The 14,875-nt window shown below is 36.9% G+C and overlaps 2 protein-coding genes across 3 annotated transcripts; both read left to right on the top strand.

The window, feature by feature from the left end:
- Window positions 1-3,488: 3,488 nt before the first annotated feature.
- LOC103416198 (AT-rich interactive domain-containing protein 1-like) lies at window positions 3,489-7,912 on the top strand. 2 transcript variants are annotated; one of them, XM_070824753.1, is made up of 3 exons: window positions 3,489-3,784; window positions 4,287-5,530; window positions 6,643-7,912. In XM_070824753.1, exons 2-3 carry the CDS (start codon window positions 4,505-4,507, stop codon window positions 7,477-7,479), a joined length of 1,863 nt encoding a protein of 620 aa, XP_070680854.1. In that variant the 5' UTR covers window positions 3,489-3,784; window positions 4,287-4,504; the 3' UTR covers window positions 7,480-7,912. The 2 variants fall into 2 exon arrangements, with proteins under 2 accessions (XP_070680854.1, XP_008352685.2); XM_008354463.4 differs by having other exon boundaries at window positions 3,779-5,530.
- A 4,477-nt stretch (window positions 7,913-12,389) lies between these two features.
- LOC103401889 (ubiquitin-conjugating enzyme E2-23 kDa-like) lies at window positions 12,390-14,587 on the top strand. Its single transcript, XM_070824754.1, has 6 exons — window positions 12,390-12,593; window positions 12,717-12,796; window positions 13,150-13,264; window positions 13,370-13,422; window positions 13,512-13,640; window positions 14,258-14,587. The coding sequence occupies exons 1-6, from the start codon at window positions 12,550-12,552 to the stop codon at window positions 14,386-14,388; spliced, it is 552 nt and encodes a 183-aa protein (XP_070680855.1). The 5' UTR covers window positions 12,390-12,549; the 3' UTR covers window positions 14,389-14,587.
- Window positions 14,588-14,875: the final 288 nt, after the last annotated feature.

Raw genomic sequence — 14,875 nt, forward strand, 5'->3', positions numbered from 1 at the left:
AATCTTAACAATATCATTGAAACACAGTTCTAGGAGCATCTCCAACCGCAACTGATAAAATTTTGTTAGTTTAGCTAATAAATATTGTCCGAAAATACTTTTAATAGCCCGTTTAACTTATCTAAACAACTTATCTTTTTCATCCTTTGGCATCTCTCCCTCCCAAATTAGTAATTTTTTTATGTTTACAGAGTTGTACACAAAAACAAAATAGAGTAAGATAATGAGTCTCTTGGAGCACCACTTTTTTTTCTACCTTCTAGTTAAAATAGCTAAATAGCCTCATATAAAGTTAAATTAGTAATTTTTTTATGTTTACAGAGTTGTACACAAAAACAAAATAGAGTAAGATAATGAGTCTCTTGGAGCACCACTTTTTTTCTACCTTCTAGTTAAAATAGCTAAATAGCCTCATATAAAGTTCAAAGGGCTCTGCTAACCGGACAATGATTGTCCGCACTCTTTGTTCCCGTGCTCTCCCATACTCTCCTGTTTGTGTGGTCACGGTTAAGTCACGTCAACATTTTATATTACTATTCATTTTTGTCTTATTATCTCTATAAAAAAACAATATAAAATGTTGACGTGATTTAACCATAACCACACAAAACAGAAGGGCACGGGAACAAGGAGGGCAAACCATCCTTGTTCCTGCTAACTAGGGGTAGAATTATCTCTCCTCCTAATTTCTTTTCTCTTCCCACCTCTCCTATTTAAAAAGATTAAACCACCTTAATATTTTATATGAATTTTTTATAAAGAGAAAAGTACCCAAAAAAAAAAAACGTGGCCTACGATTACACCATCATTAGCAGAATGCTAAGGTCTGCCTAGTATCAAATCCGACTACACCATCATTATCGATTTAGACTTTTTTTTATGTGCTATTCACACACCTTTTTAATTTCTGGTAATCAAATCAGATAAATTAAAGAAGATCAAACGATAAAAAGTAATAAGAGATGTGTGAGAATTTGATGACCAACAACTAATCAAGCACCTCTCTAGTTTGTTGGAGGAAATCATAAGATATCATGAGATTTTATTCTTCGCCCAGTAAACACAAAATCGAAGGTGCAAAAATTGGGTCCATGCTCCGTACATTGCATTTGTTCATCATGATGGATTATAGAGTTGTCGAAATATTGTATTTAGGTAAAATTTTGAAATAGGATGAGAATCCTTATACTGTCAGTCTTCTATATACGATGACTACTTGCTACATATGGTGGTATACGCTTATTTGAAAGGATAAATTTTCATATTATACAAGGAATGGAATTATTATTGAGTTGTCTTGGATACAAGCGATTTTACGCACTCATCTTAATTATGTTAAAAGGATATTATACAAGGGGATATAAGGGAGCTTGAGAATCAAACTTGAGATATCAAGTACCACAGTAAAATCTTTTGACTATCAGAAAAATAACCCTTTGTGTTTTACGTGTATTAATTAAACTGAAGCAGTTACGACACATACCTTGATAAGTTCAAAGATGTCATTTTTTACCTCTTATCTTCCCTCTGAGATATAATAATAAATCAAATTGGTAAAATTTAGTCGTTTTCCATAACCTTAGTTAAACAGTCTTTGGCTCTCGTGGAGATAAATTATCTACTCGTGTGGATGGTAGCGCCAAACTTTATTGTTATGGTATAAGAAACTTGAATTCAAATCAGAAGTTGTGTAGGTAACAAATTTGTAAGACATTAAATTAGATTTATAAGATCTTACACCTCCAGTGGTATAACACTTGCTGCCCCGGTACCACATATTTATGACAGGCTAATTTCTTTCTTCATACAGCTTTGATATCACATGAGGCGGTAATGTACTTTTGACCTCCGAGTCAAACGGTATTCTAAAAAAAAGTCAACACCCCCAATGAATATATCAAGTGGGAGTTCAAACTCGGGTTAGAGATTCCCAACCTTTGCTCACTTTCCGCTAGACCAACCTTTTGGGATTGGTACAACACCTGCCTTGTTGAAAAAAAAAAAAGTTACATTTGTTATAAATCAAAATAGGAATAAGATGACAAGTGACGCTTTACCGCATTGGCAGAAGGTAATCATGCTTATGCACCTTGGTGCGAGTTCAATCCCACCAATTCCCCTTCTCTTAACAAATAAATATCTAACCCACTAACGTTATTGCTCTACCAACACTATGCTACAATGAGTGAAATCTATCGAATTTGTGTCGGGTAAGGGTTTAGCCAGTACGACACTATATATTTCTCTGGTACAACGCTATAGTATACTAGGAGGATGTGGAGATGTGGAGGCAAATTTCGTACAAGACTAGATCAACGAAATCACACATGCAAGATAACAAACATTGTAAGCCTAATTGACAAACACCCGATAGAAAGGGGAAGGGTGTTCGCCACATGGACTCTGATGCTTGAGTCAGAGAGATAGTTTAAGAGAAACTATGAACTTGAGAGAGTTATGAGTAGTAAGTGGCGATTATTGTTCTTATGTTTGACTTGGCTATTTATAAACTTGAACCCTAGCAAGAAACCGAGAGGGGAGGTTGCAGGCCGTACTAGGAAAACCTTAACATTCTGCTAATGATGGTGTAGTCGCCGTAGTCCTGACTACTAGTTGTCACAATGGTCCATGTTGGTAAGAGCCCAGACGCATCGTACACCTAAGGGGAGACTCCCCATTACCCATAGGGCAAATAGGTGCCACGTTCCTTCTAAGAGATCAAACAAGTGCCACGTTCCCCGAGGTAGTCTTTGGTCTGCTAACAACATCAAGGGTTAATCTGTTATAACGAGCATAAAGTTCATATGTCATTCTCCTATTGGATGTGGTTAATTTATGTCTCCACATAAGTAGAGACGCTATTCTGTCTTTTTAATTGTGATTATATTAAATAATTACTAGAAACTCATTAGGAGTATGTTTGTTTTGATTGCTCTCTTTAAAAAAGTATTTTCTTTTAGTTTCGTCCTAGGGTTCAGATCTTTGTGTGAAAAGGGGTGAAGTTGTTTTATTTTTTGGATATACTTGACTTGGTGTTATGGGGTTATGGCAGTGATTAGGTGATGCAGTTAGACCTATGAGCATCATAATCTCTATCCTAATACAATTTGAGAGTTTTTTTTTCTCCCACGATCTTTGTGAACACGAGATTTAGCGATTCTATTGATTCTTGTAATCTTGCGATTCTGGGTGAGCTCGGCTTTCAACGAAGTGCTTAAAGTCTGCTTATTGCTTTTGTAGTTAATTGTGATTATTGTAATATTTTTAAATCTAATTTGTAAAGACCTTTTTGGGATTGAATCGTTACAAATCATATAGATAATTTTAATTATAATTTAAAAAACGAATTTCTCCAATACAATCACTTAAACCTAAGGGGCCAAGGCCATCTTAACTCAAGCACCTAGTAAATAATTAACCAAGGTTAGTGGGTTGATGTGAGCTATAAATATAGGGGAATAGTGGCCCTCCCTCAAAACCTATGAGCTTTTCAAAATCCCATTATTTTTCATCAAAAACTCTCTCTCACGCCTCAACAAAAAATAAATAAATAAATAAATAGAAGAGTTGGGTTTGGGGTGGGAAGTGGTGGTAACACATCAAAGAGAAAAGAAAAGAGAGAGACTCTACTTTCTAGAGAGTGGAGAGAGAGAGCGAGAGGCCAAAAGCCCAAGGTGTCAAGCATCAAAGACTCAAAGAAGACAACCCCCAAAGGGAAAGCAAAGGCTCAGTCACCAAAAATCAAATGCAAAAAAACCCTCTAAAAAATACAACACCAGTACTGGTATGGTTTCTCTTTTCACTCCATCACTCTCTCTCTCTCTCTCTCTCTCTCTCCTGTGTGTATTATTAGATTGACCTAAATTGTGGATTGTGGGTCTGTATTTTTCTGTTCAAAAACATGGAAATTTTTATGCCGTCTCTTTCTCTCCCACACGCACACAATCGCACGCCCAATCATCAATCCCTGCAATAAAAGAAGGGCCGGGACTGAAACAAATTTCAGATTTTCATGGGGTCCAAACCCGGTAACGTTTTCTTATGTATATGGCTCTGTTTCTTTCCAGCCCTAGATATATATCTATTTTCCCGCCAAAATTCCGTATTCCGTCTTAATCCGTACCAATTTCATGTATTTGTCGTCAAAATCGTTTCTTGTGTTTGAATTTTGAAGTGATTTTCTATTGCCCTCTGTGGTTTTGGGTTTTGGGTTTCGCTTTTTTTTTTTGGAAAGAAAAACAACCAGCGGATTGCTTTTTAGGGTTTGAATTCAGAATCCATGGCAGGGTGGTCGTGGGTAGCTGGTGAGTCCGCTTTAGATTGCGCCGAAACCCCGAAAGAGGACCGGACGGACGGCTCCTCGGCCGATCTCGAACTGCCTCCGAAAGCTCTAAAACGGTTCGTTTTAGACGTGCCCGATAAGCTACGATGCTGGTTCGATCAGTTCCTTGGGGTTTTTCTGAAAGAGATCTGTGCCCAAGACTTGCTCCGGCCTTTGCCTCCGATGATCGGTAATGGACAACGGGTGGATTTGCTCAAGCTCTTTTGGGTTGTGAGAAGGCGAGGTGGGTTTCATGTTCTTTCGGAAATCGGGGTTTGGGACTCCGTGGCTGAAGAGTGTGACTTGGGTTTGAGTCTTGGCTGGGCTGTGAAATTGGTTTATGTTAAGTACTTGTATTTGCTAGAGAGGGTTATAGAAAAGAAGGATTTTGAATGGAGTTTGGCAAGTAGTGACATTGATTTGGGTGAGCATTTGATGGCCTTGCAGGACGAGTTTACAGAGTTCTTCTCAGATATGCCTGATCGAAAGTTGAAAGACGGGGGTTACCCGAATGTTGAATTGTCATCTAAGAGTTTTAAGGACAGTAATGAGGTGGGAAGTGCGGTAGCAAATTCAGATAGGCTCAAGAAAAGTGGTGTCAGTGAAGAGTTTCTGGATTTGGATACGAGGAATGTGGCGAATGTTTTGAATGCTGGAAAATTTGGCAATGGTAATGTTCTTTTGTCAGGTGGTGGCATGTCATGTTTGGTTGTGGATTTAACGAATAGCATGGAGGATGTTGACAAGTTGCGTGACAATGATGAGGTAAAAAGTGAGATGGGGGAATCGGGTGGAGGGACGAAAAATGATGACGTTGATGAAGATGTCATGATTTTGGATCCCTCTGCTGTTGAAGAAGTGAACTCTTTCCGTAAAAGGAAGCGAGAGTTGGGTGGAAGTGAGGCGGGGGAATTGCTTAGAGGGAAGAAAAATGACAGCAGCGATGAACATGTAACGTTTTTGGATGCCTCAACAGTTGAAGAAGCGAGTCCTCTTTGTGAAAAAGAGCAAGAGGCATTGTGTAGAATGTTGAATTGGGTTAGAATGATTGCAAAGGATCCTTGTGATCCTTCAGTTGGTTCATTACCAGAGAGGTCGAAGTGGAAGTCTTTCAGGAAGGAGGAGAACTGGGTGCAGGTCTTGCAGGCTCGAGAAGCTATAATTCTGAAGAGGCATACTGATTCAGGTCCTGAACAGTCTAACTGGCAGGTATATCAACATATGCTATGTGCTATAACTTTTTAGATGATTGGAAATATTATTTACTTGCATGTGTACATTTGATAATATCTTCAGGTTAAAGTTGTATACGCGTATGTGTGTGCAAGCACGCATGCATCGTTTTAATTTAGTCATGTTTTTAATTTGATTGCCTTTATTGCTGGGACTGAATCATCTATTCGCATTTTTTGTCCCTTTGGGATATGGAAATGTTATTGTTTTGCTAATATTATGCCTTTCTCGATAAAATAGATTCATATTAATTTTATATATGGTATGCTGGTGAATACGTGAGTGTGCTAGTATATTCTATTTTCAGGATGTATATTTTTTATTTTTAGAAAATATGCATGTGTCCTTCCCTGCAATGCAGTTCAACTATCAAACCGTCTATATTTTAGCCGTCTATATTTTAGCTCGTTCTTCATGGATCATCCCTCAAAAAATCATCAAGACCCTAAACTGTTTGGTCATCTAAAAATGTGCAAAAAAAAAAAAGTTACAATTAGGTAAAATTGAAACGACATGATCGGTAGATCTCGGCTTCGAGACTTGCGAGCAGCCTCTCCATAAATGGGGGTAAGGCTAGCCGACATTCACCTCTCCCAGACCCTGCGTAAAGCGGGAGCTTTGTGCACTGGGTACGACCTAGGTAAAATTGAAACGACAGTGAAGATAATTAAACAGCTAAGCTGTTGTTGATAATCCTTGCACGAGAAGCTAAAAACTGAATGGTTCCCATCATTGGATTACAACCTAGAAAAGGATGTCCTTATTTTTGCTTATACCGGAAAATGCATCCTAGTATAATATTTAAATTGGTCTGACTAGTTATACCCAACTAGTTAATAGTGAATTGTTTGTAACTTAATAGATATGCAACATTTTTAGGGTAAGTGGCTTCTTTTGTATTCACAAATTGTAAGACAATGTTTACCTTCAGATAAAAATAGATATATTGATGTAATCTCCAATTATGTTTGATAGTCTTTCTATCTGGTGCTGTGGTTGCTATATTCAGATATTGGTTAAACTGATAAACAACATAATTATCTTCATATTTTTTTCCTTTTGACATTAAACCATGTTCCCACTTGTAGAAGAATCAGAGGATGCATCCAAGCATGTACGATGATAGTTTTGGCTCCGCTTACAATCTTAGAGAGAGGCTAAGGTTGGAGAAGAAGCTTCTTTCAGGCGGGAGAACGTCACAGTCAGGAGCCTGTTCAGAGTCATCCTCAGCCAGTGACTTGGACAAAAATAGTCCTGGCATGGCAGGGATGGAGGATCAGTTGCGAGGAACCAGTGATTATTCTCCAAGCCACATTCTTCTGGGGTCAAATTATCAAGCTCAGTTGCCAGAATGGACTGGTAAGGCTTCTGAAAGTGAATCAAAGTGGTTGGGGTCCAGGATTTGGCCATTGGAAAAACCAGAGCACAGATATCTCATTGAGAGAGATCCTATTGGAAAGGGAAGACAAGAGTCTTGTGGATGCCAAGTGCCAGGTTCTATAGAATGCGTCAGATTTCACATTTCCGAGAAACGGCTAAGAGTTAAGCGAGAATTGGGGGCAGCTTTCTACCACTGGCAATTCAATCAGATGGGCGAGGAAGTTGGACTCCCTTGGACAGAAGCAGAAGGAAAGAAGTTCGAGGCCATAGTAAAGTCAAATCCTTCATCTCTTGGATTACGTTTTTGGGATGAGATATACAAGACTTTTACTAAGAAGAGCAGGAGGGAATTGGTTAGCTACTATTTCAATGTCTTTCTCTTGCAGCGTAGAGGATACCAGAACAGGTTTACTCCAAACAACATTGATAGTGATGATGAAGAATTAGAGTCGGAATCAATGACTAACGGTTTTGGGAATGAAGAACACAAGTCATCAAAATCAATATTAAAATCCCCACATAAGCCACATGCAAAACACAGATAGCTATTGGAAGGGCACTTTTTGGGGAGATTGTGAAGCCTGGTATGTTTGGGGAATGTTTCCTTGATGTGCCAGGAAAGGGGCATCGCGGCCTTTGAAATAGAAAATTATGGGTTATGAAGATATCCATTTCCAGAAGTGATTTTGAAGCTTTTTAATGACGAAACGGGCTTGGAAGCGCAGCTGTGGCGATTCGGAGCAGCAATGATGCTCTCTTAGTCTTGTTCGTTTACTCCACCTGAGATGCAGGTTTTTCATTTTTTTTATGGACGTTTCTTTTAGGTTTTTGACAGCAAAAGCTGATTGAAAAAGAAGCCTTTGGGAATGAATACAGGGAACAGCGAAAGCGGTTAGATGTAGATCCTAAACAGTGGTCTCAGTCACAGAACTTGTAATTGCAATTGCGGTGGTCTATGAAATTGGTTAATTGAATGGATTTTGCTCTCGGGCATTTTTGTTTTGGTTTATGTATTTATCTGTTGATTGATCTTTTGGTTATGTATGTATATGGTTGTCATTGTCTTCTTGTTGGATGGGCGGATCAATGCTTTAACTTGGTACCTTGTTGGTACCTTGGTATACCTCTTGGTGCATGCAGGGATGTCTCCCTTGTTGAAGATGTTACGGTCAATCAATCATGCGTGCTGGCGATTTTTGACCTCTGATGCATCGTGATTTGTGAGTTGCACATGCTCTGTTGATCTCTCTCCGGATCCTTTTTTATGAGGGTTCTGAGAATCCGTGAATCGTGTTCGTTTATTGGCGTTGGGTACTATTTGTGTTCGATTCACGGATCTCCGGGATCCTCGCAAAGAGGATCCGGATTCTTCTGTTGCATCCCATCTGTGTGTTTTTAGCACCTTTTCAACTTGTTTATTCAACTAACATCACAACCAAACATCACATAGTCCACATTGGAGGAATAGAAGAAAAAGAAGAAAACAACACGCGCAAATTGTAGAGGGCAGCCAGCCATCTTGATTTCATGTATTAATATGGATAATTAATATCTTATAGATCCAATGAATCAAAGGTTAGGCACCGTTAACCATTCAATATTATGGTCTGTTGTCTTACGTTCATATCTCGTGGATGGTGAATTATATACCAAATTAAGTTACCTATTGTGTGACTTAACCGAACTTCACCTCCCTTAGCGTAAAATATATCATTGTAAAAAATAAAAAAAAATAAAAATAAAAAAGTTTGGCATTGTTTGTGTACTCTTTGATATAGAATAGATGTTTCTTTTTGACATGGAACAGAGAAGTGGAGCAAGCAAAAAGATGTTTACACTCTAAGTTATTTCCCCAAGGCGGAAGACTTTTTTTTGCGATGTCGCCATACTAATAGTTCATTGATATTGATTTGAAGTCTGATTTAGGCTTACATAAAAATATGAAGCCCTTCTAATTGCTCAATACTATTAATGATTGGTCACTATACGCTTTAAAGAGCACTTTGAAATGTTGAATCAAGCAACTTGAAAGCTGTCCTTATTATGTGGTGGGGTTATTGGGTAAAGTGGAAACTAAAATTTTAAATTAAATTTGTAAAATAAGTACGCTTAAGTAATAATTTAATTATCAACAATCACGTTATTTGGTTGTAAATTTAGTTTAAAAAATTTGGCCTCTCTAGTACTATCCTAATTTAAATTTAATCATTTATTCATTCTATAACCTTGTTTAACCATTTATCATACGTCACATTTCACTTGTTGAGCATTGGTTTGATTGGGACAAAGAGTTTGGCCCATGTGACAATAACTTGTTCCACTTTATCTTTCATGCTTAGATTTTAAGTTTTAGGACATTGGTGTGCCATGTTCTATGATTAAGAAATGAACATAAAAGTTTTGCTATGCTATGATCAATTGTTCAAGCAATTATATTGAGTTGTGCACGTGTGTGTGAGTGCGGATTCTGACGCTCAATTTGTAAGATTTTTGAAAAATCAATGATCAGAAATCGCTGACGCATAAAACGTTGCCAAAACTTGCCCTGGGCAAGGTTTGGTTGGTCAGAGAGGAAAGGGTGAGTTAGGTTCTTTATGTCAAAATCCATCGTTTAATGTAAAGGAAGCCCCGTGAACTCTAAGATTGTGCTTCACCCACTTGTCAAGATATGCTTTAGGTACCCTTTAAACTTATTTGACCCCACATCATCTTCTTCCCTTGCCTTAGAGATCATATCTAAGAAAATGGGTGCTATATTCTGTGTCTAAATAAAATGGTAGATTTCATTTTTATTAGTTCTTTTTTTTTCAATAATAAGGAGATCGGCTAGTGACTTCGTCACAACAGTCAATCATTTTAGGGGTCGAAAGGACTCATAGAGGCATTTTAGTCTTCTCCTGGCCACCATCATGCGATTCACCAGTGTCAGAAATCGAACTTAAGATGTTCCGTGTAGAATACGAGCCTATAATTAGTCCCCAACCACTAAGCCACCCTGTGTTGGTTTCATTTTTGACAATTTGATATAGAGGTCTTTCCGGAAGAGATCCCCTTTTTTATTTTTAAATGGGGATCCCTTGTGAGGCTCACACCAATTGAACTTCAATGATCTGAACCATCTATTTTTCAAGTTGCACCTCTTAGATCATCCTTACAAAATATTAGCCAAATCGAAAATATTTGAGACATGTAATTGAGTTCAAAGAAATTGACGAACACTTTTTTCTTTTTCTTTTCTTTTTTGTAAAAATAAAGTGTAAAGGGAGATTGGTTACTCTCACCACCAGCGCTAAAGCATACGCACAACCTCGATCTGGAAGGGACACGAGACACCTAACTGCCAAGAAATTGACAAACATTTTGTTCTATGAAATAATGAAATTTCAACGTGATAATAAAATAGGCAATTGTTTCGGATTGAATTGAATTTTTGTAAGAATAGTCTATGAATCAAGATTTACAAAACAGACGGTTCGAATAGTTAAAGTTCGTCGTGGAATATATAAATGTTATATAGTTAAAGTGTTCATGTGACCAAGCCAAAATTAGAATTAAAATGTTTAAAAGTAACAATTTGGTTATATAAAATGGACTTGGATTGTTTGCCCTCCCCATCTCATGCCCTCCTATATTCTGTGATCACGGTTAAGTCACGTCAACATTTTATATTGATTTTTTTATAGAAATAATAAGACAAAAAGTAATGAGAATATAAAATATTGACATGACTTAACCGTAACCACAAAAATAGAAGGGCATGAGGAGGGTATGGGATGGGGAGGGCAGACAATCCAATTCTATATAAAATACATGACAATAGAAAATTAAACCCTAAGTTAGAGATTTAAGTTAAAAACTCATCATAATGTTAAGGAAAAACAAATCACTCATCCCAACCATTAAGTATCCTTGTTCACGTAGAATGTAAAAAGTGCCCCATATCAAAACATCTTCCATATATATGATATCAGAGCAGATTAACCAATGCACGACGTTAACGAATAACCATGGCACAATGATCATTCATTTTTCTTCTTTTTTAAAAAAGAAAGATAACTGATGACACAACGATCATTCATGAATACACGTATTTATGATTTGCCATTTTTTTAATTTATAACCTTGAAAAGGACAAGAATTAATGATGTCAAGGGGAATTGGGAAGGAGGTGTTGAGTAATGTTTAATTAATCTGTTTGAATTGACAATTAGGTGTGGTTGGAAATAGATTTTTCAGTGTGATCGATATACGGGATGATACATCACGTTTTATTATACAAATGGTGTAATATGTATGCTAAAATATTAATAACTTAAGAAATAAAATTTCCTATCACTTCTATTAAAACACATGGTGTACCACTTATGTTTCCGTCAGAATAAAAAAAATTCAGTGGTTGGGAAGAGTAATTTTAGGATTTGGATTCTCTCCTGAGCCTAAGGAGAGGATCCTCCTAACCAAGCAGTATGACCAAGGTATTAAATATCGATAATATCGGAAATATCGGTAGTCCAAAAACACGGAATTTTCAATGGAAATATCGGGATATTATCGATATCGATAAAAATTGAATAAAAACCACGGAAATTGTAAGAAAAACTTGGAAATTTTTATTGAAACTTTGCAGGATGTTTATTTAGTCAATTATCTATTAGTTTATCACAAAAAATTGGAAAGAAATGCATTGCATGATAGATATAATTGATTTAAGTTGATTATATAGTGAGCTGGCAAACATTGTGAGTGTAGAAAATATGTAGTAATTAATGAAAGATGTTTACACACACCATAATCATTTATATATAATGAATTAGTACAATATTTTACATTTTATACATTGCATGGTAAGATACATGAGTGACTTAGCAAGGTCTAAAATACCGATGATATCGAAACTATCAGTAGTCCAAAAAAATATCAGTACTCCAAAAACACGGAAATTTCAATGGAAATATCGGGATATTATGGATATTTTATACCATGAGTATGACTATTGACTTTTTATCCAACGACTATAAACAGGAGGTCCCTTTAAAGTTATATTAATTATAATCATTTGATGAAAATCCAACGACCTAGAGGAATCTCTACTTGGGCCGGGAGAGGATCCAAATCGATAATTTTATTGAGGTGAAGAGAATTGTTTGACAAGGAAGGAATCTTTCAAAGAAAGTGCAACCCGTGTAAAAAAATCAGTATAAAAATATAAAATGTGGGTCAGGCAAGAAAATTTCAACCATCATTTTTATGGACAAGGATTGTTTGCCTCCTAGTTGTGGTGTTTTTCCATGGTCTTCTATTTTATGCGGTCACGGTTAACTCACGTTAATATTTTATATTTTTATTATTTTTTATCTTATTATTTTATTAAAAAATTAATATAAAATATTAACGTGGCTTAACCGTGACCGCATAAAATAGAAGGGCATGAAAGGGCACCACAACTAGAAGGGGAGGGCAGACAATCCAAGTCCCATTTTTATTTGATTATCTTCTACTTTTCACATATTGTTTGTCTAAACCGTTTTCTAGTTCTCTCAGTTTGCAAGAAACTCCTCGCTCTCTCTCTCTCTCATAGCACAGAAGAACACAGAAATTGACTTGCCCCCAACACCATGTCTTCCCCAAGCAAACGCAGAGAGATGGACTTGATGAAACTGTGAATTTTCTGATTATATAATTCTTAACCCATAATTTTTTTTTAATATTCTGTGTTTTTCTCTGATTAATATTGTTTTATCTTAATTTTACTGTTTTTTTTCTTTTCCTTGTGTTCTATCAGGATGATGAGTGATTACAAGGTAGAAATGATCAATGATGGAATGCATGAGTTCTATGTGGATTTCCATGGACCCACTGACAGTATACCTTCAAAACCCTTGAGTTCTTTTTTTTCTACTAATTTTTAGAGCTTCTCCATGATTTTTTATTTTTCTTTCTAATTTTGATTATTTCTTGATTGAGCTAATTTTTCAATTTATAGATGTTATGAGTTGTAGATTCTTGATTGCAAATCTGGAAGAAATCTAGTCACTTAATGATAAAAAAGAAATAAACCCTTGAGCTCTTGGTTCCTTGTTATAAATGTGTTCGATTTGATAACAACATTTAATGGAATTTGTTGTTTGGTCATTGCTCTAATTGGATTTGATAATTTGGGTTTGCAAAGTAGCTACTTGAATTGCCCTTTTCGTGGATATCATGGATTGTGGCAGGTATTTATCAGGGAGGTGTGTGGAGGATAAGAGTTGAGCTACCAGATGCTTATCCCTATAAATCTCCCTCAATAGGCTTTGTCAATAAGATCTACCACCCAAATGTTGATGAGATGTGAGTACTAAACTAACCATCATAAATTCCTACTATTCTAAATTGTGTTGCGCTGTCGATTAAACGACAAGAGGATTAGAATCCAACGACGGCATCTAATTTCAGGTCTGGCTCAGTTTGTTTAGATGTTATCAATCAGACGTGGAGCCCCATGTTTGGTAAACACATTTAACTAGCCTTACTTTTTATACCGAAATCCAAGTTTTATTGTTGAAATTATTGGTCTTACATCTGCCTGTGTTTCCAGATCTGGTAAACGTATTTGAAGTGTTCTTGCCACAGCTTCTCCTGTATCCCAATCCGTCTGACCCTTTAAACGGAGAGGCTGCAGCTTTGATGATGCGTGACCGACCTGCTTATGAACAAAGAGTTAAAGGTATTTTTTAGGTTCTTGTCTCCCTGTCGTCATGTATCTGTTCTCTGTGTTTTTTACTTAAGTTTTGACTTCAGTGTATCCTTGTCAAGATTACTAGGTTAGTGCTAATTAGAACATGAATTCTTCAAATAAAATATTTCGACTAGTGTTTAACCTTTTGTTTGCAGGGTATAAACCTCAGAGTGTTGACAGAATAATGCTTCTACTCATACAGTGTACCAAACACTAAGTTGTCTGTTTTCTTTAATTGTTTCCTTGAGAGCATTTTTCCAATTCCTCGCTAAACAAGACTTGCATTTTCATGATCGATTATTCTTTGTGTTTTATTTGACTGGTGAAATATGGATCTTGTGGAATTTGATGTGGGATAGTCAACTTTAACAGAAATTTACTTGAATCCTGAACTGGATTGGATTTGGGCAAGCTAAATCTCAATCGGCTCCGAGTTTAAGTCCAGTTCAAATCACATTCTTCTTTTAAGTACAAACAGACTAGCTACTGTTGGATTCGGCTATGTCAATGGCTTGAGTGTAGCCTGAGATCCTGTTGATATATACACAGCTCTTGCTTTGAATTCCTGTAACTTTGGACGTGACTACTATTGCTCAATCATACAGAATTCTGTCTGAAGTATGCCAAGCCTGAGGATATAGGAGCTGCCCCGGAAGAAGAATCAAGCGACGAGGAAATGAGTGATGCTGAATCTGATTCTTGTGACGATCAAGTTGCAGGACAAGCCGATCCATAGGGATTTCAGGCCCCTTGTTTTATAATTGTTTGTATCTCTGTACATGATGTTGTAGCCTTTTCTTAATTCATCCCAACTCCAAACAAGACTGGATATTGGGAAGGGAAAGAAAATTTCCCAGCTTGTATCACTTTCCTTTGCCCTTGTAAATGTATGTACTATTTGTGTTCATGCATCAATCGTTCGTTTGCTTTATTTATCTGCTGTCTCGAATCAATGTTCTTAAACTTGTTAGTCCAGATAATCTGCACGCGCATTCATTCCCGAATGCAACGCGCAATCTTTAACTTCAGCTGCCAAATTCAGCTGGCGAAATCCGGACTTCCAGACTTCATGGCACGGGTACGCGTAGGCCTGGCAAACAGGTCGCGTTTGTTGTGTTCGTGCCATTTTCATGTAACATCTGTTATCTTAACAGGTTATGTCATGTCACATCCGTTATTTTAATGAGTTCTTATAAAGTGACCCGACCCATTATGACCCGTTA

The sequence above is a fragment of the Malus domestica genome, chromosome 07, assembly GCF_042453785.1.
Source record: "Malus domestica chromosome 07, GDT2T_hap1".
Lineage (NCBI taxonomy): Eukaryota > Viridiplantae > Streptophyta > Magnoliopsida > Rosales > Rosaceae > Malus > Malus domestica.